The sequence below is a fragment of the Narcine bancroftii genome, chromosome 6 (genome assembly GCF_036971445.1).
Source record: "Narcine bancroftii isolate sNarBan1 chromosome 6, sNarBan1.hap1, whole genome shotgun sequence".
NCBI lineage: Eukaryota > Metazoa > Chordata > Chondrichthyes > Torpediniformes > Narcinidae > Narcine > Narcine bancroftii.
Genome location: NC_091474.1, coordinates 127,328,833 through 127,356,248, shown reverse-complemented (window position 1 = coordinate 127,356,248; position 27,416 = coordinate 127,328,833). Strand labels below are relative to the sequence as shown.

At 38.3% G+C, this 27,416-nt stretch overlaps 1 protein-coding gene across 7 annotated transcripts in view; it reads left to right on the top strand.

Annotated features, from left to right (window-relative positions):
* The window catches only part of LOC138736468 (collagen alpha-1(XXI) chain-like), a 330,315-nt gene that overhangs the window by 235,929 nt on the left and 66,970 nt on the right, over nucleotides 1-27,416 (top strand). For all 7 annotated transcript variants that reach the window (XR_011340296.1, XR_011340298.1, XR_011340295.1 and 4 more), the window contains 6 exons: nucleotides 9,488-9,532; nucleotides 12,327-12,359; nucleotides 12,456-12,602; nucleotides 12,687-12,741; nucleotides 22,107-22,316; nucleotides 26,749-26,826. Coding sequence is in view for 1 of the 7 variants with exons in the window: in XM_069886041.1 (XP_069742142.1) it covers nucleotides 9,488-9,532; nucleotides 12,327-12,359; nucleotides 12,456-12,602; nucleotides 12,687-12,741; nucleotides 22,107-22,316; nucleotides 26,749-26,826 (568 nt within the window). In the remaining 6 variants the exon portion in view is untranslated. The remainder of the gene's footprint in view (nucleotides 1-9,487; nucleotides 9,533-12,326; nucleotides 12,360-12,455; nucleotides 12,603-12,686; nucleotides 12,742-22,106; nucleotides 22,317-26,748; nucleotides 26,827-27,416) is intronic.

Here is a 27,416-nt window from a genome sequence, read left to right as displayed (position 1 = left end):
AGATAATTTAAGTTAGCCAAAGGCAAGGTGTGAACTAATAGGTGGCCAGAGTCCAACCTTGATTGCCAGGTGATATGACATCCAAATAAGTTTCAGACAGGGAGGGCACATGACCACCCACAATACACATATTCCAGACAAGCAGGGAGGTCATGTTTCCTCCACACACAATATTCCGCCCCTCGTAAGTCACATTACTCTGCAATCACTATGAAGACAATCAATATGCATGTTATAACTATAAAAAAAGTAAAGAAAAAATGAACAAAAAGATGAGTTTTAAAAAAATGATACCAATCAAGCAGATCAATATATATACACAAGTGCCTTCCATATGCTGGGCAAGACACATCATCAAATTCATTGACAACGCCTCACCAGTTCCTCCCCGACCAAATAGAGTTGCTGTGTTTCTAATGGAGCAGGGTGCTGGGGGAGCTGCTTCCCTGTGTCAGAGGGGAGGGTAGAGAAAGAAATTTGTCTGGTCACTGATTCATGTACCTGGTTTCTCCAACTTGGCTGGCAAATGTGAGCACCCTTACCACCAACATCTGCGAGCAGACAGTGCAAGGTCATCCATTAGGTGTCAGAGCCCTCTCTTGGCTTGCGCATCCCTAAGCACAGAGCCCAGGTGGCCGACTCCATACTATCTCATGGTGAGACAGGGGGCAGGCTGGCAGACATAAATCCAGAATGTACCCAGCGATACCCATTTTCCTGGGCTGTCTTCTTGGTAAGAGTTCTTTGCTTAATAAGTGACATGTTTCTTGCTGGTTGCTGGATGGTGTGATGACTGGAATCAGTAATGGGATCGCAGCAGTTTGTTTGGAAGAGTGCTTCATAGACCCTCACAATGAAAAGAGGAACAGCTTGAAGGGTAGGTAGTCTTCTCCTATGGGGGAGGGGGTTATTGGGACAGCTCAAAAGATAGATTAGGCAGGGGCCACCTCCAGTGGGAGAGGACCAGAGGAGAAACTGGTTGAGGTCAGAGTGGGCAGTGCACAGGAATTTCCACCCCCACAGAGCTTCCCCCCCCCCACCTCCTCAGCAATGCTCTCTCTTCGTAAGTCATCAGCAGGGTGACGTCACTAAACCACCTCAGCCCTGAAAACTTGAGCAGGAGCTCTCCACTCCATGAACTCCAATCCCTCCAGAAGGGTAATGGCTACCTGGGCCATCTTCCCGGTTGCCAGTCCATTGAGGGCAAGACCACCCTACCAAGGTCAGGGCATGCAGTGGCCACCAAACAGCTCATTAAGCACCAGTCATCTTCGTGCTCTCTGGGAGGTGGTGCTTGAGGGCACCCCCATAGATACCCAGTGTTATGCCACTGCAGCCGGTCATATCAGCCCCATTCTAGGAGAGCAGGGAACCTGGCTTGAACTGCAGTCACCACCCCTTCCCATAGGATGATGCCATCATGGACCCCTTCTGAAGGCACCTGCAAGATGTTAGCATTCATCTATTGGTCAGATAGACCACCTAGGTCACTCAATTCCCAATGAGAGAGAAAGGAAATGGGGGGCCCCTCATCTCCCAACTGAAGCAGCAGCATGACTGTATTCGCCTGGCCATTGGTAGTATTGGTCCCCTCATCCAATTAGCTCCTTAGCAGAATAGTCCTGGGACTCCATTATATCACCATGACCAATATGTCACCACCTGATGTCCCCCCATTTTCAGCTACCGCCCCTTTTGGAGGGTTAGCAGAGTACCCTCGTGGCAGACCTGGGGCTGCATGGTCACTGGTTGAGCTTGTAACCATAGGACTCCCTCACATCTACCCCCAGACTAGGAAAACCCCAGTAACTCCCAGTGGGGGTCCAACCTGTCGTCCAATCAACTGGCATAGCATGGCTTCCCAGCCTCGCTGCCAAATAGCTGAACCCTGATGGTCATCGGTCCACCCAGGGATTTTATAATCCAACACCAGGTCCCTTCCCTATATGTAGGTCGCCTCCTGCTACCCCTGTTGGTGTACAGGTACACACACACACACACACACACACACACACACACACACACACACACACACACACACACACACACACACTTGTTAATACAATCTCTCACATTTTATTAGTACAATCTTCTACTCCCACATGGAAACTCTTTGAACTCTGCTTGCAGCATCAATTGTTGTATTGGGAAGAAAATCAGGTTTGGTGGGTTCACAGAAAGACAAGTCTGGACACGTATTACAATCACATGTAACTTTAATTAACACATGGGAGACAAACAGGGGAGAACGTTAAATGATAATTGATTACTATTTTACTTGCAAAATGATATAAACATTCACCTCGGACCTAGGTTGGATTCCGACAATGAACCTATACTTGACACACTCACACACTTGCGTACACACACTACAAACAGAGACTCCTACACCTGGTTCCCTGTAAAAATGGGAGTGAAGCTCTCTGCAAGTATTGATCTATTGCATTACTACAGCTCAGCTTCAGTGTAGTGCAGACCTTACCCACAACTCCTCCAATGATGTCCACAGTAGCGACCTGGCGTGGAGCGATGTCCGGCAGAGGGAAAGAATGTTAGTGTTAGTGTTTCTAGCCAATAATGACCCAAGATTATTTAAATTATCCAATGGCAAGGAGTGCACTAATGGGTGACCGGAGTCTAATCTTGATTAACAGGTGATGTGACTGCCAAATCAGTTTCAGACAGTGAGGACATATGATCACCCGCAATACACTCATTCTAGACAGGCAGGGAGGCTATGTTTCTTCCACACACATTTGGACAAACTGGATTCATTGTTTGTGCATATATTGGACTGGAAAGGATGACAATAATTACCATTACCATTTTAGAAGAGGTGATAAAATGACTAAATAAATTTTCCATAGCATTTCACTAAGCAAACCTTTAATTATTTAAAGAAAACGTGTATATCATCACATAACCAACATAAACTCTAAATGCAGTATAAATTATCATTATTTTAAGTTGAAAATCATTTATAAACATGTAAAACCAAATGAATTCCCAGGTAATCAAGTGGGCCTTCAACTCTTAAATCTGAATTGCTTATTATGTAAGTTCAGTTATTGTTGTAATGCAGTAATCTGGTCTTCCCTGCAAAGAAGATTGTGCCACACTGTTCAGTGACCTTGAAGAATTTATTGATTGCACTTGTTTTTATAGGGGCTATTAATAGAAAACTAACAAATTAGAATGGACATAAACCTAGCAAAACAGCACTTGCAGAGTTGGTGATGCAGCAATTAATCCTGCTGCCTCAGAGCTCCATGAACCATGATGGTACTTCCATTTACATGAGGCAAATAGGTTAAAGGTAATATTTTGATAGGAAGAGACTAGGTTGTAGAATTATAGAGGTCAAATGTCAATGGTTAATAGAACTGATAGAGTGAAAAATGAAGACTAGTGATGAGGACAGTTTGAGGGTGAGATGCAAACAAAAAAGTGTGAAAAGGTATAAAATGCTTGCAGGTCATATTCAGCAGGTCAGGCTATGCTCACGCTAAGAGAAAAACTGAGCCTATATTGCAGATGCATGACTTACAGCAAAAATGGCCTAATGTAGAGAGAGATAGCAAATAACCCAAGTTGTAGAACTTGCTGTTGAGTGCAGAAAGCTGCAAGTTATGCTGACGGTAATTGACATATTGTTTCTCAAACTTAAAATCAGTGTCACTATAACAGTGCAGGAAGCATAGACTGATAACTCTGAGATGGAGAATTAAAATTCCGAGCAACAGAGAGCTCTGACCTTATGGGGACTGAATGTAGGCACTCCACAAAACAGTCACTCAAACGAACGACATTGGATTTCTCCAACATAGAGGAGACCTTATTGTGAACACCAAATGCAGGTGTTTATATTAACAAAAGTGTAAATGAATCACTGCTTGACTGTGAAGACTGCCTAGGTTCCTGAATGGTGGAAAAAGGTCTGGTCATTTGGAATAGAATAGTGGACCAGGGAGTCACAAAGGAAACAGTCTCTTTGAAACATTGAAAGGGGATTGGGGGGGAGGGAGGGTGGGGTTGTATATTTAGTGTTGGAATCATGTTGAAGCCTGAGAAAATTGTAAATGGTATTCCAATGAATGCTATCCTCCTCAATCATAAGAAATACAAGGTTACAAGGTCTTCACCAATTAAGAAATTAGGTTGCAAAGGACATTAAATCCGCAAATGCTCTTACATGGGAATCACAGCATAAAAAGCTGCACTCTTCAAGCATCAAGACAAACATGGGGGAGGAGTCACGTGATGGAGTAGTGGCCGGTCAGGGAATTCCAGCCCTCTCCCGAAAAGTTTTAAAAAAACACACAAAGCACAAAGGTACAAGATTAAAATTTATAATAAAGTAAAAATAAAGGTGAGAAGAAAATGGCAGCGAAGAGAGAAAAGTCGAAAACAACGGGAAGAAAAGAGGAAAATTAAAATTAAAAAACTAAAATTGAACTACCAAAATTACAAATAGAGGAACAAAATAAATTAACAGAACCATTTGAAATAGTAGAAATACAAGAGATAATAAAAAAATTACCAAATAATAAAACACCAGGAGAGGATGGAATCCCAATAGAATTCTATAAAACATTTAAAGATTTATTAATTCCTCCCCTCCTGGAAGTAATCAACCAGATTGATAAAACACAAAGCTTATCAGATTCATGTAAAACAGCAATAATTACAGTAATACTAAAGCAAGGGAAAGATCCACTCGCACCAGCGTCATATAGACCAATATCATTACTTAACACAGATTATAAGATAATAGCTAAACTATTAGCAAACAGATTAGCAGAATATGTACCGAAAATGGTAAATCTAGACCAAACTGGATTTATTAAAAAAAGACGCACAACAGACAATATTTGTAAATTTATTAACTTAATTCATGCAGTAGAAGGAAATAAAGCACCTACAGTAGCAGTTGCTTTAGACGCAGAGAAGGCCTTTGACAGAGTAGAATGATTTATTCAAAGTATTGCAAAAATTCAGTTTACCAGAGAAGTATATTAATTGGATTAAAGCATTATATAAGGGGCCATTGGCGAAAGTGACATTAAATGGATATATATCAAAGCAATTTAACTTAAGCAGGTCAACACGGCAGGGATGCCCACTATCACCCTTATTGTTCGCGTTAGCTATAGAACCACTAGCAGAATTGATAAGAACAGAAAATAATATAAAAGGGATAAAAATAAAAGACAAGGAATATAAAATCAGTTTATTTGCGGATGATGTTATATTATACTTAACAGAACCAGAACTATCAATAAAAGAATTATATAAGAAATTGAAGGAATATGGAGAAGTGTCGGGTTACAAGATTAACGTAAATAAAAGTGAAGCAATGCCAATGAATAATGCGGATTTCTCAAAATTTAAGAAGGAATCACCATTCAGATGGCAAATGCAAGCAATAAGATACCTAGGTATACAAATAAATAAAAATCTCAGCCATCTATATAAACTCAATTATTATCCACTAATGAAAAAATTACAGGACGATTTAGAGCATTGGAAAGATTTACCATTAACACTAATAGGAAGGATAAACTGTATTAAAATGAACATTTTCCCAAGGATATTATACCTATTTCAGGCATTGCCAATACACTTGTCAGAGAAATTCTTCAAGGAGTTAAAGAAAATAATAAGGAAATTTTTATGGAAAGGGGGGAAACCGAGGATAGCACTAGATAAATTAACAGAATGGTATAAACAAGGAGGCTTACAACTGCCAAACTTAAAAAATTATTATAGAGCCGCACAATTGAGATACCTATCAGATTTTTATCAAACAAGGGAAAAGCCAGATTGGACTAGATTAGAATTAGATAAAATAGGGGAAAAGATACCTGAACACATATTATATAAATGGGATGAAAAATTGGTACAACATAGAAGTTCTCCAGTATTACATCATCTACTTAATATTTGGAAAAAGATTCATGTAGAAAGGAATAAAACAAATTATCAATGACCAAAACTAATATTGACGCAAAATAAGTTACTCCCTTTTACAATAGATAACCTTTCCTTTAGAGAATGGGAGAAAAAAGGGATCAAAAGAATAGAAAATTGTTTTTCAGGAAATAGATTATTATCCTTTGAACAAATGAAAGATAAATACAATATAACTCAAGATACAGTGCTGGCATATTACCAATTGAGATCCTAATTGAAGGACAAATTAGGAAGCAGTCTGAGGTTACCAGAGGGAAGTAACTTTGAATATGTGATTACAGATACAATGATAATCAAAAGATTTATAACAAATATGTATATTAAACTGCAAGAAAAGGAGAATGAGGAAACAAATGGTAAAACTAAACAAAAATGGGAACAAGATTTAAATATAAAGATAAAAAAGGAAACATGGGAGAAATTATGTTCTGGAACGATGACAAATACACTACATACGAGGTTACGTATGATACAATATAACTGGATACACAGGCTATACATTACACCTCAAAAGTTAAATAAATGGGACCCAACAGTATCTGATAGATGTTTTCGATGTAAAAAAGAAATGGGAACAACAATTCATGCAATCTGGACATGTGAGAAAGTAGAAAAATTTTGGGAAGATCTAAACCAAATATTAAATAAAATTACAGAAAACAAAATACCAAAAAATCCAGAGATCTTCCTCCTAAGTAACATAAAAAACAAAGAATTTGGAATTGATTTGGATGGTGCACAAAAAAAGATTTGTTAAGATAGCTCTAGCCGTAGCAAAAAAATGTATTATGTCAACCTGGAAATTGGAAGATAATTTGAAAATACAACAATGGTATATAGAAATGAAAAAATAACATATAGTTTAAGAAATAATATTGAAATATTTGAACAAATATGGGAGCCTTACATGAAACACAATAGAGAAAACCTACCGAGGACATTCACTACCTAAATTAACGAAAGGAGAAGGAAATGAAAAGAATTGACTCAGTGGAATTTCTTGTTTATTTTTATTGAATGACAACATTGTTTGACTGGTTTAATGTATCCTAGATTTTGTACTTTAAATGGATGGGGGTGTGGAGGTAGGGAGGGTGGGATGGGAGGAGGGGGGGGGAGAAAATGGCACTGTATATATTTGAAAAGGAAAAAGTATGTATCATGGTCAATGTGGTATATGGTGTGAAAAATAAAAAAATTTAAAAAAAAAGACAAACATGTAACCGTGCAATGCCTCTTTAGTGTCTACCTTAAACGATGAAGAATTTCAAGCTCAAATGTTTTGAATCTACATGGTTTTTAGTTCTAAAATGCCTCAGTACTTTACTGTTTGTTATGGCTTCCTTACTCTTTCTACAAAAAAGTAAATAATTAAATACATTTTAACAATATTGAAATTAATTTGTCATTTTATTATGTCATTGTGCACTTTTCCTGATTTCAGATCATTCACTTCTGTCTTTTATTATTCTGTCACCATCCTTTGTTCAACTTGATGTTTTTCTTTTGTTGCTGTTATCTTTTTGCTTTCTCTTTCTCCGATTCCACATGTTTTGAACTTAATTATGAATTACCTTATCAAAAACCATTTGGGAAATAAATATAATAGCCTAAGAATTCATCATCAGTCAGCTATGTTAGCAGCAGTACGTTAGAGCAGAGTGAACTGCCTCAACGACTGTCACCCTGTAGCACTCACATCTACTGTGATAAAATGCTTTGAGAGCTTGGTCATGGCCAGAATTAACACGTATCTAAGTAAAGATCCTGTCCCACTGCAATTTGCCTATTATCACAAGCACTCCACAGCAGATGCAATATCACTGGCACTCCACTCAGCTCTGGATCAGCTAAACAACAGCAACTCATTCATCCAACTACTCTTCATTACTTGGAGCCTCTACACCCCACTCTGCAACTGGATCCTTAACTTCCTCATCAGAAGACCACAGGTCAAATTGAAAACAATGTTTCCTCCTCACTGATGATTCATAAAGTCGTATCTCAAGGATGTGTGCTAAACCCACTGCTCTACTCACTCTACACCCATGACTGTGTGGCTCGGCACAATTCAAATGTTATCTGCTAATTTGCCAATGACACCAGAGTTGTCAGCAGAATCACAGACAACAATGAGGAAGAATACAGAATGGAGATAGATTAGCTAGATGAGTGGTGTCACAACAACAACTTTGCACTTAACATTAGCTAAAATGAGATAATTGTGGACTTGAGAGGAAATCAGGAGAACGTGAACCAATCCTTATTGAGGGGTCAGCAGTGGAGAGGGTCAAGAACTTCAAATTCCTGGGTGTCAACATCTCTGATGATCTGTCCTGGAGCCTCTATGTCGATGCAATTATGAAGAAGGCTCGCCAGCAGCTATACTTTGTGAGAAGTTAGAGGATATTCAGTATGTCACCAAAGATGCGTGAAAACTTCTACAGGTGTACCATTATGAGATTTCTGCCTAATATTGGGGATGCCAATGCTCAGGACAGGAAAAAACTCCAGAGGGTTGTTAAGTCAGCTTGCGACATCAAGGGCATCAGTATTCAATCCATTGAGGACATCTACAAGAGGTGGTATCTCAAAAAAGCAGCCTCTGTCCTCAAGGACTTAAGCCATACCTTCTTCGTTTCACTACTATCAGGGAAAAAGTAAAGGTGTCTAAAGAAAAGTACTCAGTGGCACAAGGACAGCTTCTTCCCCTCTGCCATTCACATCCAGAATGAACAATGAACCACAGTCACTACTTCACTTTGTCTTTTTTCTTTTTCTTGCACTATTTTTATTTATTTTGAAATGTGTATATAAATATTTGCACTGCCAGTGGGCTGATATCGCCTCAAACCGTGCATCTTGGTGCCTCATAGTTCAGCGGGCAGCAACCTCCTTTGAAGAAGACCGCAGAGCCCACCTCACTGACAAAAGACAAAGGAGGAAAAACCCAACACCCAACCCCAACCAACCAATTTTCCCCTGCAACCGCTGCAACCGTGTCTGCCTGTCCCGCATTGGACTTGTCAGCCACAAACGAGCCTGCAGCTGACGTGGACATTTACCCCTCCATAAATCTTCGTCCGCAAAGCCAAGCCAAAGAAGAATAATCTCAGGTCTCTTTCCTCCACATATTTTAACATGTAGGGATGCAAATCATCCAGATTGCGAGTGGCAAGGCTGGGGATAGGGTGAGAACAATGGTGTTGCTCTATATAATTAGTTTAATTTTATGACACTTCTAATCTCTCCTGAAAACATTCTTGAAATTAGAACACAGTCATATCAATGTATTTCCAAATAGTAACTAGGGGATAAACTATAACAGCAGCATTTTGTATTTAAGCATATTAATGTGCCAATTATTCACCATGACAGATAAATATTGTAAATATGGTGTATCTAAATTGTTTGTTTTTATCAGGAATATTAGACCTGCAGATTTACCTTAATTGGTTGATACATTTACTGGCAGAGCAAGTTTGTCATATTGTTTTCCTTTTCTTTCATAAAGGGCAACAAGGGTATAGTAGGAAATCCAGGAATGCCAGGACTACAGGTAAATGATCATTTCTCTTTGTTAATATTTTACTTCCTATTAATTATTTTTATTATTATTAGACTTTTTATGGATAAGCAATTATTTGATTCTGCTCAGCATTGGACCAATATTGTATCTGCTGCGTTTGCAGGCTAGACAGGCGAGTCGTTTGTTTGGTGATCCAGGGTTTCTGTGTGTTCTCAATGCATGGAATCAAAATACCATCTGGGAATGCTCCTCCACTTGGAGTGATCAGGGGTCAGAGATTCTCAGAATTCCTTTGGGATGCCACATTTATTCTTGGAGTCTTTGAGCATATTCATGATTTTTTTTTCCCTCAATCTACATTAATTAATCCCATTCTGTTTCCAATAACAGGTCTAATGTGCACTCTTCTCTGGTTGGTTCCAGAACATGCTATTACAAGAAACCATCTAGGAAACACACTATGAACTCATTTTGGCAACTTCACCCATTTTATTGTTCCAGTCCATGCAGATGAAATATGATCAGAGCTCTGTGCAACCAACTTAAGAAGGAAAAGCAAGACTAGAACATTCAGTCCCATTGCTTGCTCTTCCATTCAGTAAGATTGTGGCTTATCCTTTAGCTCAGCACCACTTCCCTACACTAAACCAATACCACTTGATACTCTGAATATTAATAGATGTTCTTGATACTTACAGTATTTGGACTTCCCATATGAGTCCTGAATATCCAATTCATTATTTTAAGACTGTGAACCCTGGATTTAAATACCCAGCCAAATCCCTGTCAGCCCTATAAAAAAAATTGTATGTTCCAATGAACCTTGATTCTTCCAAAGCAGAGAGATAATTGGCCTGTATGGTTCATTTGTGTTTATCGAACAACCAAGCAAGAATCAATCTGATGAAAAATTCCTTCTGAACCAAGAATATTTTTGGTCTCAGCATGGGCCTAAATAATTAAAGTTAAGCATCTTTTCTTTTGCACACAAGCCCTCTTGCAGTTAAACCAAATTGTCGTTGGTATCCTAATTGTTTGCTGTACCTGCACATTAACTTTCATGTTTAAGGACAAACAAAACCTTTTGACCATCAAAACCTTTCACTCTCGACCATTTAAAAAAAGTTTTTAATGTTTTTCTAGCAAAATTGATTATCTCACTTTTTTCACATTAAAATCCATCTACCACGTTTTATCCATTCACTCAGCCTCCCAGAATGTCATTGAAACCTCTATACATCCATCTTCTAGCTCACAATGCTATCCAGTTTTGTGTCATCAGCAAACTTTCTTAAAAATAGTATATTCTCTCATCAGCTTATTTTCTTGTTTAAACCCATGAAGACCATTCAATTAGTTGTTTTGTTTAGTATTTGTAGCAATCAGTGTTACAGTGCAACAATTAGTACTCCTACCCCCAGAGACCGATGTTCAAACATGAGCACATATCTGTGTTAAATTTGAATGCTTCTACCAGTGCCTCAGTTTCTTCCCACACCCCTAAGATATGGTGATAGGTTAAATGGCTGCTTTAACTTATTTCTTTGAGTAGAGTTGTGAAAATAAATGCATGAGAGTTGACGAGCAAGTGCCAGATGATATTGTAGTGCTACAGAAGGAAGCTCTGCTGGAAATTGGCTTGGATCTTTTGATCTAAATGATTAGAATTGAATTGTCTATCTTCATAAGAACCAAAACAGTGTAAAAAGTTTCATATTGTGTGCTATCCAGGCAAGTCAACCCACTCAACAGATATGACAGTCTTAACAAATAAATATGATAACAATGTAGGAAATAGTGTTAAAATGATCACATTTTGCAAGGTGTGAGGAAAGTACAGTTTTTTAAAAAAGTCCAAAGGCACTATCTTTTGCCTGTGAGAGATCCATTTAAAAGAATGATAACAGGAGGATGAAATGGTCCTTGAATCTGTTTTCAAGTACATGCATCTTCTGCCTGCTGTAAGCAGGGAGAAGAGAGCATGACTGGGGTGGGATGAGCCATTTTACATGTTAGCAGCTTTCCCGAGACAACAGGAGATATTTTGGAGGGGAAGCTGGTATTGCTCTATCAATTAACCACATTAGACTGAAAGTAGTGATTAATAGACTTTGATCACCATAAATTATCAGCACGTCTCTCATCTTTCTGGCCTGGTTCTAAGGCAGATACTGAGGCAGGTGGGTGGTTCTGATGTAACAGCCTTTATGGAAATTCTGAGGGGTGGAGTCACAGGTACAGGGGGGCTGGCCAGCCCATACAGTACATTCATACAAACAGAGCTAAAAGCTATACAATGGTTCCACCACAGGTGGTTTACGTGTGCCTGAGCAGAGTCTACCACTCTCTTGGCACCCTGAGAAGAGCAGTTACTGTATCAATTAGTGATTGATACACATCAAATCCGCTTGATCCTGCACACACGCTTGATCCTATCATTAAAAAATAATTCTTCTTGTGTTTCTTTAATTTTAAAATATTAGATATTACCCAGTCATATATTCATATTGTAGAATATTTTCAAAATATCAAAGGTAACTTCTATATTGTTGCATTTAAAATTGTATTGTTTTATTTTCAACAAAGTGGAATGCAGTAATTTAAAAAAACTTGGATCTCATGTGGATATACTCAGAAGTACTGAGGCAACATAATCATGATTGACAGCATGGTCAGGGGGTCTGTTCTCATAAACAGCATAAATCCGCAATTTTTAAAAAAAATTCACAATAATATTTTACTATTGCCATTCATATTTCCAAGCTAATGGGCCATGTTTCCCAGTTCTTCTATCATGAAAGTAATTTAATATTATTTTCTTCAGGGTCCAAGAGGCTTAGCGGGACCAAAAGGAGAGGTAAGATCATTTGAAGTGATAGCACTGCAAAGATCTGTCCACTTAACAATGATAAAATAAATTCTTTAATTGTTAATAGTTGCATTTTAATTGTAGACAGGTGAATCAGGATCACCAGGCACTCAAGGCATAAAAGGTCAAAAGGGAGAACCTGGCATCACTGGTGGAATTGGGCCTCAAGGTCATAAGGGAAACAATGGACTTTCAGGAATACCGGGACCACCAGGACCAAAAGGAAATTCTGTAGGTGTATTTGTAAGAATAGTTTGATCTAATTTGTTGTTAATTGCACTATTGCTGATTTCTAATGCCAAACTCTTTTAACAGGGAAAATTCATTTCAGATCAATACATCCGAGATATTTGCATGGATGTTCTTAGAAGTAAGTATGTAGCATTAATCCTTTCATTGCTAAATTTATCTGACATTCATATTCCACATAAAGGACTTTATCAAGTGCTATTCTTAAAGAGAAGGTTCTGTGTACTGTAAAACTCCAATCATCCAGCATTACCCCAGACTTTGGTAGTACTGGCAGGCAGATTTTCCAGAGTGCCTTTGGATATTAATGGACATTATTCCAATTGATTCCCCAGCATAATTTCAATGTATTTTTTGATGTTTCATGATCTTGTAATAAATTTTCCAGTGATCTCAGAAGGATGTGCAAAAAAACAGCATTGCGATGAGTTTCAGAGGAGAGTGAGAAGAGGAGCTCTGGTTTCAGCAGAGCTCAGGATAAGTTTCAGAGGAACATGGAAATCAAATGTCAAACTATTGACATTTCCAATCTATTAACAGATTATCAGAGTTTTAAAGTTGTATTTTCCATTGAAATATATAAGCAGAAATAAAAGTGGAACTTCAATCATGTGGAGAAATTATAGAAACTGTGAATGTTTTCTTTCAATCAGAGAAGGCAAAGGGGGAGATTTAATTGAAAAAAGTCATGTTTGCATATGCTGCAAGCCATCCCTGGGTTACAAACTGGTTGATGTTGTCTAAACTGGAAAAGATGCACAAAAATCACTTCATATTGATAAACCAATACTTAATATTGTATTGTGACAACAAACATACATCAAACTGATGAGAAAGAACAATTACTAAAAGTGTAATGTGAGGAAACTAGTACTGCTGTTCATATCAGACTTTTGAATGTAATAATTCCATGGGAATTTTTTAAAAAAATTAAATTTAGACATACAGCATGGTAACAGGTCAATTTGAGTCCATGTCACTCAGTTTACAGCCAATTAAACTACACCCACATTTTTTACAAATGGTAGGAGGAAACCAGAGGCCTTGGGGAAAACCCATGCAGACATGGAGAGAATGTACAAACTCCTTACAGACACCATGAGATTTGAACCCCAGTACAGTCCCAATCACTGGTGCTGAAAAGGCATTGCATTACTGCTACACCAACCATGCCACCCAATTGGAACTCAATTATAATAAGGGGTGGCATTGAACAAATGAGGAGTGGTCAGGTGTTTGTAACCCAGGGATACACACATACAAGAAAATGTTACTTCTGGTAAAAGAGCCTGACCAGATGACAAAGATTTAAGCCAGTGGTTCTCAACATTTTTCTTTCCACTCACATACCACTTGAAGTAATCTTTATTCCATCAGTACTCTGTGATTAGTAAGGGATTGCTTAAAGTGGTATGTAAGTGGGAAGGGAAGGTTGAGAATCACTGCTCTAGACCCAATTGATATTGAAATATTTTGCTTAATTAAAAATTGTCATTGGCCCATTTCCTTTAAAGTTATGAAACCATGCACATAATGAGTCAATTTGGTATGGTTAAAACAGTGGTTTTCAAACTTTTTCTTTCCACCCACATACCACCTTAAGCAATCCCTTACTAATCACAGAGCACCTATGGCATAGGGAATACTTAAAGTGGTATATAAAAAGGTTGAGAACCACTGCTTTAAATTATAATTATAATAATGAGTTTATTGTCATACACATAAGTGCAATGTTCATATGAATCACATTCTTTACTGGCTATAACCAAACTGATACAAAAACAATACTATACATGAAATTGCCCCAGTACATAAAGAATTATAAATATAAAAGATGGATGGATAATAAATTTTCACAGTCACAGTTAGTGCAAGAACAAAAATTTTCAGGAAATGAAATGCTACAACAGTGCAGGCAGATCTTTTTGTGGTCCTGGGGTAATTTATGGTTAATAAGGTAAGTGAATGTTCAAAAGCCTGATAGCCATTTGGGGAAAAAACTGTTCTTGAACTTCATGGTGCTGGACTTGAGACTTCTGTAACTTCCTGAAGATAGCACCAAGAACAGTGGGGATCCATTATAATGATGGCTGCCTTCTTAAGGCAGCACCTTGCATAGATGTCTTCAGTGGATAGGAGATCAGAGCCCATGATCGACTCAGCAAAAGAACCTGAAGAGAGACAAGGTTTTCTATAATTGGGTTTTACCTGAACGGGTGGTAGAAACAAATTCAGAAGTAATTTTCAAAAGCAGCTTGTTTAATTGTATGAATATTGAGAATATTCTTTATCATTGAGAAAGAGCAGGGACGTGGAACTAACCAGCTTTTAAATTGGAAGTGTGTCATGGTAGAATGTCCTACTGAGCAATTTGAATCTTAGATAGAGATAGAAGGAGAAAGACTCATTATGCTGCAGGAGGATTTGTTATTCTTGGCAGTAAGGGAACAGCAGAGTCGTTTAATCCATCATAGTATATATGGTGGAAAGTCAAAGCCTCCCTGATGAAATGACTCCTGGGAATATTTGGCCCCTATGTGGAGAAGTAGCATTCAGGATGGTATTGAAAACCTCAAGATCATTCCAGGGGAAAAGTTGATACCCAACATGGACAGCAAAAGGAGAAGACAACTTAAAAACCATCCCTCCCAATAGCCTCCACCTGCCCAATCTACAGAAGGGTTTGTGATTCCCATTTTTTTTGGGGGGGGGGGGTTGGTTTCTGAAACAACATATATGACCAAAGTGGAAGTAAGTCACTTTCAATCCCAAAGAAATGCTCTACAAAGAAAATAGTGAAGAGTAAATGTGGGACTGTAGAAGTAACAAAATACAGAATGAAAAGAGCCATACTGATAAATGATGTTAAGATGGTTGAGAAAAATCAATGGGACCAACAGGAGAAAAGGTCCCATTCCTGGCTGGTGTATAATCATACGTTAGGTAGGAGATTAAAAAGGTCCACTATTTTCAAAGTATTATTGAAAATAGAAATTGTACCAATCAGTTGAAGCATGGCATTGAAAATTAGGTAATTGGAAGCCTGTTAAATCCAAATTTGTTGTGATTCCAGAAAAAGGGGTGAAATTGTGAAAACTAGACATGAATGAAATAAGAGAAATCAAAAAAAACACATTGAAATCTTTATCATCCACTGAAAGAGCTGATGACATCTGATCCAAAAAGCAATATAGTATTTGAGTGCCATCTGTGATCATCCACTTAAGTTGTGTTTGTGAAAGATGGAACTACCTGCCAGTTCAGAGGATAGTTTAAGGGATGAAGAAATTAAATGTGTTATAGGGAACTGTTGCTGCAGAAAAGAAAACTGGTGTTTCTCTTTTTTTTTATAAAACCACTTTGGCTCTGTCTAATCATAGAATTGCCCAATTAATAATAGATTCCAGCATTTGACTGGCAGCCAATGATCTTGAATCCTATTCCCTTTTTCTCTCTTTTCTTTAATATATTTAGAACATACCAAATATCAGATCATTTCCAAAATGTAGTGAATTATGGAAAAATCATAACTGATGAATTCATTATCACACCAACCATCTTTTTGAGAATCTTGGAACTTTTTTTGTCCAGAAGCCTATTAACTTAGCCCCCTTAAATGTTGCAGTACATTCTCTACTTGTATTGAATTAAGTATCTCATGCTCATGAGACTAGGTTTCTCCCAAGTTTACAGTAAATTTGAGTCTTTTCACTGTGAACCCAGATGTAATAGCTATTTCAATAATCCCTCCAACTTTTCCTTCCTCAGCTGCTAAGGAGCCCACATAAGCCAATCACTTTTTAATATTTCCTCATTATTGGTTCTTTGATCTTCTGAATCTGGCTCATTTTTTAACCATCCATGGTTGATTTCCTTTCTAATGATCTATTTAAGTAATATAAGCTATTAACTATTAACTTCAGAAAAGCTATTAACTTTTTTTCATTGAGCCACAAATGAATTTTATTTCTTAATACATTTATTGCATGTAATGAAATATTCCTTGTCTATTCAATTGTTTATTTCTGGGGAAAATTTATAATTTATCCTATCCATCTATGTATCCTTTATGCCAATTTAACTGGCTTCATTTAATGTTAGAATTTGGTTTCGGATACAAGTACTTTAACTTCTTTCAATCATACTGCTAAATAAGAAGAACTCAGTACACTCCCAACAGCTCAAAATAGGACATCCAGGAGGTACACTGGTTCTTTGGCTTTCACAACAGAATTGTATTGTGCCTTAATCCCCCTTTGCCCACACATCAATGAGTTTAATGCATACCACGATTCGAACTCTTCTTCCATTGTCTCTGTCTCCATGCCCACCCCTTCCACCACGACTCTTCACCCCCCCCCCCCAACACTTAAGCCCCCCTCTCCCACCGTAAGCCTTCTTCCTCCTCTTGGACACATCGTCCTGGCCAGCTGCCCACTGTGAATCTTTATATTGCTGCCAAGACATCAACCATCTCAACACCACTCCCCTCTTTGATTCTAATCTCACCCCCTCTGAATGCTCTTCCTCCACTCTCTCCACACAAATCCCACTCTCACTATCAAACTTATGACAAGGGTGGTGCTGTTGTGGTCTGATGCACTGAACTCTACCTTTCCAAGGCCAGACGATAGCTCTCAGACACCTCCTCTTACTTACCCCTTCAACAGGACCCCAACAAAAAACATCAGGCCACTGTCTCACCTACGTCTCTCATCTCATCACTTCTGGTCATCTCCTTCCCATGGCCACCAACGTCATTTCCCATCCCTGCACTACCAGGTTCTACATCCTACCTCAGATACACAAACCCAATGATCCAGGCAGACCCATTATTTTTGTTTGCTCCTGCCCCAACAAACGAGTATCATTTTACTTTGGCTCCATTTTTTCCTCCCCTGGACCAATCCCTCCCCAATTACATCCATGAGTCCTTACATACTCTCCATCTCTTCAATAAATTCATTTATTCATTTTCACAATCTCTCTCACATCCATTCCCCCATACAGAAGGTTTCAAAGTCCTCAATTTCTTACTTAACAACGGACCGAACTAGTCCCCCTCCACCACCACCCTTATCCATTCAGCAAAACTTATTCTCACCCTCAATAACCTCCTTTGACTCACCTTCAATAACCTCCTTTGACACAACCCACTTTCTCCAAGTTAGAGGAGTAGCCGTAGGTACCTGTATGGGTCCCAGCTATGCCTGTGTTTTTTGTTGGCTTTTTGGAGCTATTTGTGCTGCAAGCCTACACAGGCAAGGCTCCTCAATTCTTGGTCCACTACTATTGACAACTACATTGGTGCTTCCTCATGCATCCATGATGAACTAGTCAACTTTATTCACTTTTCTGCTAAATTTCACCCCAATCTCAAATTCACTTGGTCCATCTCTGGCGAAACTCTCCTCAGGAGACAAACTTTCTACACACATTTTTTACAAAACCTAAATGAGTGGTCAGAAAAGCGCACATTACTCCAAGTGCAGTCTCACCAACATCTTGTACATTAATAACATAACATAGAACATTACAGCACAGTAAAGGCCCTTCAGTCTACAATGTTGTGCCAGCACATATATACCTACCAGAATAAAAATAGACCTTCCCTACCTCAGAACCCTCTATTTTTCTTTAATCCATGAGGCTGTCTAAGAGCCTCTTAAATTCCCTTAATGTTCCAGCCTCCACCAACACCCCTAGCAATGCATTCCAGACACCCACAACTCTGTGTTTAAAAAAAAAACTGCCCCCTGATGTCTCCCTTAAACTTCCCTCCCTTCAATTTGTACAGATGTCCTCTGTATATGCTACTCCCTCCCTGGAGGGAAAAAGTGCTGACTGTCAATCTTATCTATGCCTCCATACTTAATATTTTATTTATGATTGTCCAAACTTAAACTCAAAACAGTTATCAACATTATCAGTGTCAAAGTTAGCAGTATCTGCATTGATTACAATTTACAATCCATTTTATACAGTTTTCTGTGGAGTTCAAGCTCTTTTCATCCCCCTCCCTCCCCAACCCCCACATTTAACACTTAACTAACCACAGTTACACACAGCATTCAAGACACTCACAACAAAGGTATGAAACATATATCAGGGGTTTATGGGTTTGTCATGACATGGCAGCCAGTGCTCAGGCTGTTTTCTTCTCTTGACTTTTCACGGTTGGAATGGGATGCGCCCACAATCGATTGAGGGATAGATGGGGGAGGTAGGGTGGTGAGGCACTCTGATCCACACTAATCATGCTCCTATGGAATTTAAGTACGGTTGCCAAATTTTCACAAAAGTGTTATACTTTTTTCTTAAGTTATAAGTAATTTTCTCCAGGGGAACACAGCTTTGCATTTCTGTGTTCCAGCATGCAATGGTCAGCAGGAGCCGGATTTCCAAATAACCACTATGCTCTTACTGGCAACTGCCAATGTGACCATTATGAATTGGATTTGAAATTTGGACAGCTTCATTGTAAGTCTTATGTCCATTATGTTTCCCATCAGGAACAACACTGGGTTCTGCAGGAATTCTTTACCTATAATTTTTTATAGGACTTGGCCTAGTTCCTCCCAAAAGGGTCTAACCTTGGTACATGTCCAGGTTTTGTGCACAAAGGTTCCTGACACAATGCCACATCTGAACCATTGGTCTGATAATTCTGGTTTAAACATAAGGGACAGCTGGTGTAGAAAGTTGTATTGTACAGACTGTACCATGCATTAATGAATGCAGTCATGCTGGTCCGAAACAGGTCAGACCAACATCACTCATTAACGATTATTCCTAGAGTACTCTTGTAGACCTCTATTAAATCACCTCTCATCTTTCTTTGCTCCAAAGATAAAAGCCCAAGATCTGCTAACCTTACCTCATAAGTCATAATTTCCAATCCAGGTAACATTCTGGTAAATCTCCTTTGCACCCTCTCCAGAACTGACCTCTCTGTTCCTGTACTCTTTGCCCTGACCAATGAAGACAAGCAAGCCAAACATCTTCATCACCACCCTATCTACTTATGTCATCACTTTCATGGAAGTATGTTCTTGTACAGCAACACTGTTCTACAACACTCTTCAGGATCCTACCCTTTATATTGTAAATCCTGCCTGGTTTAACTTCCCAAAGTGTAGCACTTCATACTTGTTCAAGTTAAATTCCACTTTTCCAGTTCATCTAGATCCATTTGTCATCTTCAGTAACCTTCCCTGACCATTATGCCACCAATTTTGGTGTCATCTGCAAACTAAATAACCATGCTAACTATTATTGTCATCCAAGTTGTTAATGTTAACAATAGGCCCAGCACCGATCCCTGTGGCATACCACTTGTCACAAGCCTTTAATCTGAGTAATAGCCTTCCACTACTATCCTCTGGCTCCTTCCATCAAGCCAATTCTACACCTATTGGCCAGTTCACCCTGGATCTTATGCAGCTTGGCCTTCCAGACCAGCCTATCATGCGGAATCTTGCCTTGTAAGTTGAGTGAATAGATAAATGATTGATTATTGTAAATGATTATCAGAGGAGTAATTCTTTTTTTTTAATACTTTATTTTCATATTTGAACTCAAACAGTTTACAACTGTATCATTATTGGTAGTTACAAATCTATACCAATTGCAACTTATTCTTATCCAATCTATGCAAGTTTTTTCTATCAAATCCAAGCCTAACACCCCTCCCTCTCTCTCCCTCTCCTCATCCTATTCTCCCAACATTCAACCCAACATTTAAGACATTGGAAACATTTACAAGAGATTAAATCATCAGGGAGTTATAGGTCTGACCTAGCCCAGCAGCCTGGGATCGGCCAATTTTTAAAAACTTTTCTTGGCTGAATGAGGTGGACCCCTCGTCCGTCCCACTCCCTCCCTCACCCCACAGAATTGTAGAGGAATTGGGAGCGGACCAGGTCCCAAGACAAAATTGTCCTCATCATAACCGTGCTCCTATGTGGTTCCTATGCAGCTGCCAAACTTTTTGGAAGGTGCCGTCTCTTGTTTCAGCACCGATTCCTTCATGTTTTTACTTGTAAGTTTGCTTTTTTTGTCATTATTTTATCCTAGACATCTTCCTACATCCCTTATTGGTATTCTGGCAGTTTGAAGTTTTTTTCTCAGTCTATTTTCTTATGATCCTGGGAGCTCTGAGATTTTCCTCTCCCCACAATACATGACTTCCAGAGGAGTAATTGTTACCTCAAATTTCATAGGCAATTAAATTGTCAGTCTGAAAATCTCCATTAAAAGTCCATTTTGTGCCTGGTTAATGCCAAATTAAACCTTCCCACAACTTAATTTTCACATTTCCACTAGTTGGAAAATGAATTCATATATGATGACTAGCAGATCGTCTGGTTGTTGTAAATTTGTGTATGTAATCTTATTAATGTGAGTTCAAGTATTTATGGCAGGGTTCTTGCCAACAGATCATATTTCTGACAATAATTGGATTACTTGTTTTAGGATTCTGGTGTTTGTAGCTTATAGTTTTAACAGAGTATTGAGCAGTCCCAGAAAATGGGATCAATGTATGCTTATATTAGAGCATAGACTTTGAAGGAGAAAAGGTAAGTGATGATTCATTCATAAATCATGTAGAAAACTGCCCTACCATGATTTACTTCTCAGAGATAATACTGCATTTTTTTTTTTCATTTGTGGGTTTGGATATTGATGGTAAAGTCGGCAAAGTTTCATGATAGTAAAGAAATAAAATGCTTGTTTACATTACAGCAGTTTTTGCCATTCACAACACATGCCATAATCAGTGGATTATTTTGAAGTTGCAACTCTGTGGTTCTTGTTCGCCAACAAGAAAATGTCACAGTAAAAAAAGAAAAATACTTGAGGTGTAGAGCGCTGGCTATCAATCATTCAATTAATGTCTTTTCTATTGTCAACCTTCAAATATCCAAAACCAAACTACTGCAGATACTATACATCTGAAATAAAACAGAAAACATTCAGCAAGTCAGACAGCATTAGTCGAGATAGAAACAGACATAAATTTTCAAATTGATGCCTTTTTATTAATAAGTCATCAGTCTCCAAGAAATTCATTGCAATTGCATGTCATTACAGGTTAGCTGCTAAATTCAAACCTGGTATTTAATGTTACGGTCTCCTATCAAGGAGGAGGCTAACTTTATTACAAAAATGACAGCGAAGCACATATCTAAGTAATTCTGCTCACGTACGTAGCAAAATAGATGGTCCCTCAGCTTTGCAATCCTAATTGTAAACTGTCCTTGCACAAGATAAGAATGAAATAGGTCATTACTGTCAGTATTGTTTCATCCTTGGTCTCCAGTGTGTGCTGCTCATTTTAACAGTTTCTCATTGAGAGTACAGGAGTGTGCAATCAGTGTCATTTACTCTATAACTGACCTGATATAGTTGCTATATGATCGGTATGTTTATGTGGTTTAATACATGATTTCTTACTGCCATGCCTTTTATTTTTTAACATATTAGCTCAGTTGGATTCAGTTTTGCAAAACCAAAGAAATCAAAACTTCTGGTACTGCCCAGCATGCAAGAAATCATCTGGCCCACCAGGCCCAGCAGGCCAACCAGGATTACCAGGACGCCGAGGTCCAAGTGGCCATCCAGGTTTGGATGGTAAGCAAGGTCAACCAGGTCCATCAGGATTACCAGGTCCTCCAGGAATCCAAGGACACATGGGTAAGTCTGAAAAATATATATAAGGTGATTTCTGCTATGAAGCTCATGAAACACAGCTGTCACTTTGATGTTTCTTTGAGCCACATTTGACAAAGTAATCTCTAATAATTAAACCAAATCTATGCTGAAGTAACTGATGGATTGATCAAGAGTAGAACTGGAGTGGAATGCCAGTTCATTTTTTTTTTAAATGCAGCCATCTTAAAAAGTAGCAGAGACTAATCTTAAGGCTTGATAATTAGAAGATACATTAAAAACAGTCTTGAGTGTCAAAACATGCTAATTATTTTGACTGCTCTTTGCTCAATTTTATGCTCAAAAGCCTCTTTGCATCCCACTTCAACCACTCCTCCTATCAGTACTTCCTTCTATTTCGTTCTATTTTTTTTCTATTTGCATATCTCAAACATTAATATACTGAATTTCATTAAAGGTCACATTGACGTCCACTTGATTTTCAACATGTATGTAGATGAGCTTAAATTTCAGAAGTGTAATTCACTTTGCTTTGTGTGTTGATTCAAAACACATCATGACAAACTGCTAAAGATATCAAGCAATAATGCCAATGATTAATTTGAGTTAGCATAAAAACAATTAGAAGACACACCATTAAAAGAATATTGCTTTGATGAACTTCTCACTTTCAGTGCAATACACAGACATGCTGGAGAAACTCAGCAGGTCTTCCATTCCAGAGCATGAAAGATGTCTTCCTTCTTCAAAAAATGTGGCTTTCCCTCTACTGCATTGACTTAGTTCTCAGCTACATCTGCCCTGTCACCTTATGCACCAAGATGCAACAAGGACAAGATTCCCCTGGTCTTCACCTACCACCCCATCAGCTTCCACAGAATGGCCTGCTTAGCATTAGGTGTATTGCACTCGACCCCATCATTTGCAGACTTCTTGTTTAATAACAATCTCACTTTCAGCACCTGCAAGCAACTATTTCTGCTATTCAGGAATGTTCATTTAGACAACTGAACTGGGAAGTATAAAATTTGCAAGTGAATATTTCAGTTAAATAAATTGTATTTTCTACCTATTTCATAATCCATCAGCAACATCAATCAACATTTCTGCTTTAGATTTAGTGGGGGGAAACTGCTGTTGGTATGAGTTCTTCCGAGAACTCACAAGAAGAGTTACATCTTACAAGAAGAAATTTGAGCAGACATACGAGCAGAATAATCATAAGATTTTGCTATCAAGATACTTGATGTTCATTTTTCTGGTTGCTATGATTGGATAGATGTGGTTTGTTATGTTGATTTTGGTTTCTATTCTGACTTTAGTAAGATATGATGCAAAAGTGATTTTGATCACTCATTGTTATTGAATATTGCTGTGAAAGCTAGCATTTAACGGTCATCCTTAATTTACCTTAAAATGGTGGTATGAAACTATCTCCTTGATCTATTGTGATGCTTGCAGTGAAGGCACTTCTGGAATTTGGCATTGACAGTGATCACGTATTGACTTAACTTCAACTAAGGAGCATGTGTGACTTGTGGGCAAATTTGAGGGAGAAATTCCAGCTCCTTTTCTTCAAGTGGACCATGATATGATCTTGTCTGCCTGACAAATCCAAAAAAATTGTAGGGTGCAAAACCAACCAGTGTGTATGATTTTATCAACCTTATAAAACCTTTTGATCGTCAACCAGGAGGGATGATGGAGAATCATTCTCAAAGCAATCTTTATCTGCAAAGTTTGCTGTTATTCCACGTCCATGATACAATGACATGCAATCCACAAAATCATCAGCTACTTACTTCCAGTGCAGATTGGGGTAGAGCAAAGCTCCTACTAACTTTCTTTTCAATTTTCCTCATTGCAATTCAGCATATCACATCGAATAAGTTTGTCACTGGACTCTTTAGCTTTCATCAATTCCAGTCCAGAATTAAGATCATCCTCTGTCATTGAATCGCAGTATGCAGACAATGCTTATGCACATTCAGATATCAAGTTTGTTGACTAGTTCACTGAAACACATGAAAATAAAATTCCATGTTCCTGAATCCGCTTCTTAGTGAAGGCACATATTGATAACAAAATTCATCTCCATTTACTGGGTAGCACAGTTAGTGTAGCGGTTAGCATGACGCTATTACAGTGCCGGCGACCAGAGTTTGAATTCGCTGCTGTCTGTAAGGGGTTTGAACATTCTCCCATATCTGTGTGGGTTTTCACTGAGTGCTTTGGTTTCCTCCCACCCTCCATAAAACACACGGAGTTTTCAATTATGGAGTTTTCAATTAATTTGGGTGTAATTGGGCAGCATGGATATAAAATGGCTGGAATCGGCTTCTTCCATGCTGTAAATAAAAAGAAAAGTTAAAAAATTAAAAATTCGGTATAACAGCACTGCATTTGGCCAACAAAGAGAAAAATTATTCAAAGATAAAGACCTCAAGGATTGATGGTATTGCCAAAATATTGATGGTTTGGGACTCAGACATAACAATGCCATCAAATGTTGAGGGTAGGTAGTCAGTGACTTTCTTATTGGAAGTGGCAATTTGTGGTTTGATTTTACTTGCCAATTGTCGACTTGCTATGTCGGAAATAGAATCATGCAGTATAAACACAGGATTTTACATTATTGGCATACATTCGGACCACTATATCAATGCTGGTCATCAAGTATTTGTTTATAGCAATACCATTTACCAGCACGTGGATGGTAGCCTTCTATGCTTGACAATTTAAGTGCTCATCCAGATACTTCTTAAATGTTATGAGACGACTACTCAGACACGTGTTTCAGATTCCACTCACCCTCTGATGAAAACATTCTCCCTGAGATCTTGTCTACAACTGTTGCCCTTTACCTTGAAACTATGTTGTTCTGTTTTCGATGCCTCTGTGATGGGAAATGTTTCTTCCCACCTACACCTTCTATGTCACTCACATTGTACACCTTCATCAAGTTCGCCCTCGGCTTCCTCAATCCCAAGGAAAATTAACACAGACTGTCCACCCTCCTTTTATTTGAAACATTCCATTGCTAGCAACATACTGGTGAATCTCCACTGGACCCTCTCCAGTTCAATCATGTCCTTCCCATTGTATGTTGACAAAATCAGTACCCAGAATTCAAGCTGCAGACCTTTCAATCTTTATATTCTATGTCCTAATAAAAGTAAGTATCCAGTATGCCAATCTAAGCTCATCAATCTTACCTGTCCTAGCATTAAAAATACTAATTCTAGAATTTCACTGCCCCTTTCCTGAATTCTCCATTAATTGAACATTGTTCAAATATTGATACACATCCCCACTTTTGTCTTTGTGATGGAAGATCAATCATGGATGATTACAGCCACTTTTCTTTGTTTGATGCACCACTCCCATCATCCGAGTGTTTCCCTTTAATGCTCATTGACTTCAGCTTTACTAAGGCTTCTTAATGTCACACTCAACCCACTAAAGAAGTACAGTCTTCCAAATCTAATGGCAGGATAGGCAAAGTTAAGTCAGCATCCCTTCCTGAAAATGATTAACCAGCTCTAGTGGGCAGGCTACATAGTCTGTGTACCTGATACCTGATTCCTCTAACAAGCATTCTGTTCCAAGCCTCACTTTGTGAAAGTACTCTGCTGCTATGGCCAGATTTACCAGTGGAAGCAAGAACCAGTGAACAGTTGGTGCTGCTTAGTGGCTGAAAGTTTGAGGATATTGTTAACAGCTGCAAGAGGAAAGCATTATTATAAGAACCTCTTGGGTATCTATCATTGATGAACAAGGTCTCTGCAAATAGTTGTGGACTATGCAAGCAGATTTGGAATTTTCAGTTAGAATTTGTAAGGCAAAGTAAGTGGAATCCCTGGTACCCTATCAGTGGAACGCCTGTGATTCTAGCTTTGTCCTGTATGTGCAGCTTTCTGCCACGTGTCAGTCTTTGAAAGTGGCAGGACATATTGAGAGAAAGTTTAAAACCAAGTTGATTCATATCCTAATAAACAAAAAAAAAACATAGCATGCAAACAATGATAGGCAGTAGCTGCAATTCAAAATTCAAAGAAAATTGAATCCAATGAGAAATAGAAATGTACAAACTCAAAACTGATTTAGACAAGGTACATAGAAGAAAGCTATTTCCAGTCACAGATTTTCAAGGACTCTTGGAGGGCTCAGAACCAAAAAACTTTTTTATATCCCATGTGCAGTTAATATCTTACACAAAGCTGGTTGGGGCTGATTGAAAAAGAACTAATCACACCAATCAAAATAAAATTGGTTCATCACTTGTAAAGGATAATGCGTGGGGATATGAAGGCGAATCGACAAATCTGTGATTCATTATCTTTCAATCATTGGTTAATAATCATCATTTTATTTCAGGGCTGGTTTTGGGAGTTGCATCTTAAAATTATCCTTTTACATCAGCAGTTCTCATATTGTCAATAATTGCTATTTGCAGGAATCCCTGGCAAGAAAGGTGAGAAAGGTAGAAGAGGAGAAGGAGATCCTGGACTCCAAGGTCCACCAGGAATACCAGGTGCTGAACTATGTTAATGGCATAATTTCAATTTTTTAAAAAAAAGAATCACTTAACAGGTCCAAAAAATCAAGAAACCAAAGTAATTATTAGAGAGAAAAAAGTTAAAAGCCATTATAGCCATAGACAGAGTAACAGGTGATAAGCATCAGGTATGATTTTAAAGTGGGAATTGGGTGAGAATGGAAAAGATACCACAGAATAACCATAAAAGATCCATACCTGTATTTCTTTTATCTTGGTTTCAAACAACATGAATTTAAATACTTCTTCCTCATAGTCTGTCACTCGAGATAAAGAATAACTGATTTTTGTGGTCTGAGATGTCAATTGAAATAAATATCAGAACAGCAGATAAGGGCAGGGGTTAGTTGGGGAGGAGCTTTGTGTGGGTTGGTATTTTGCGAGTGATGTACTCAATCTACTGCTCACATACATTGTCTCAAAGTTTTCAATGACATCCTGAATACCCCTTTTCCACTTTAAGCAGTCATTGACCGGAGGTTCCCACCAGTTATATGGATGTTTCACTTCTTCAATGAAGCTTTGAGCATATCCTTGCTTTCAATATCCTCTGGAAGTCCCACTAT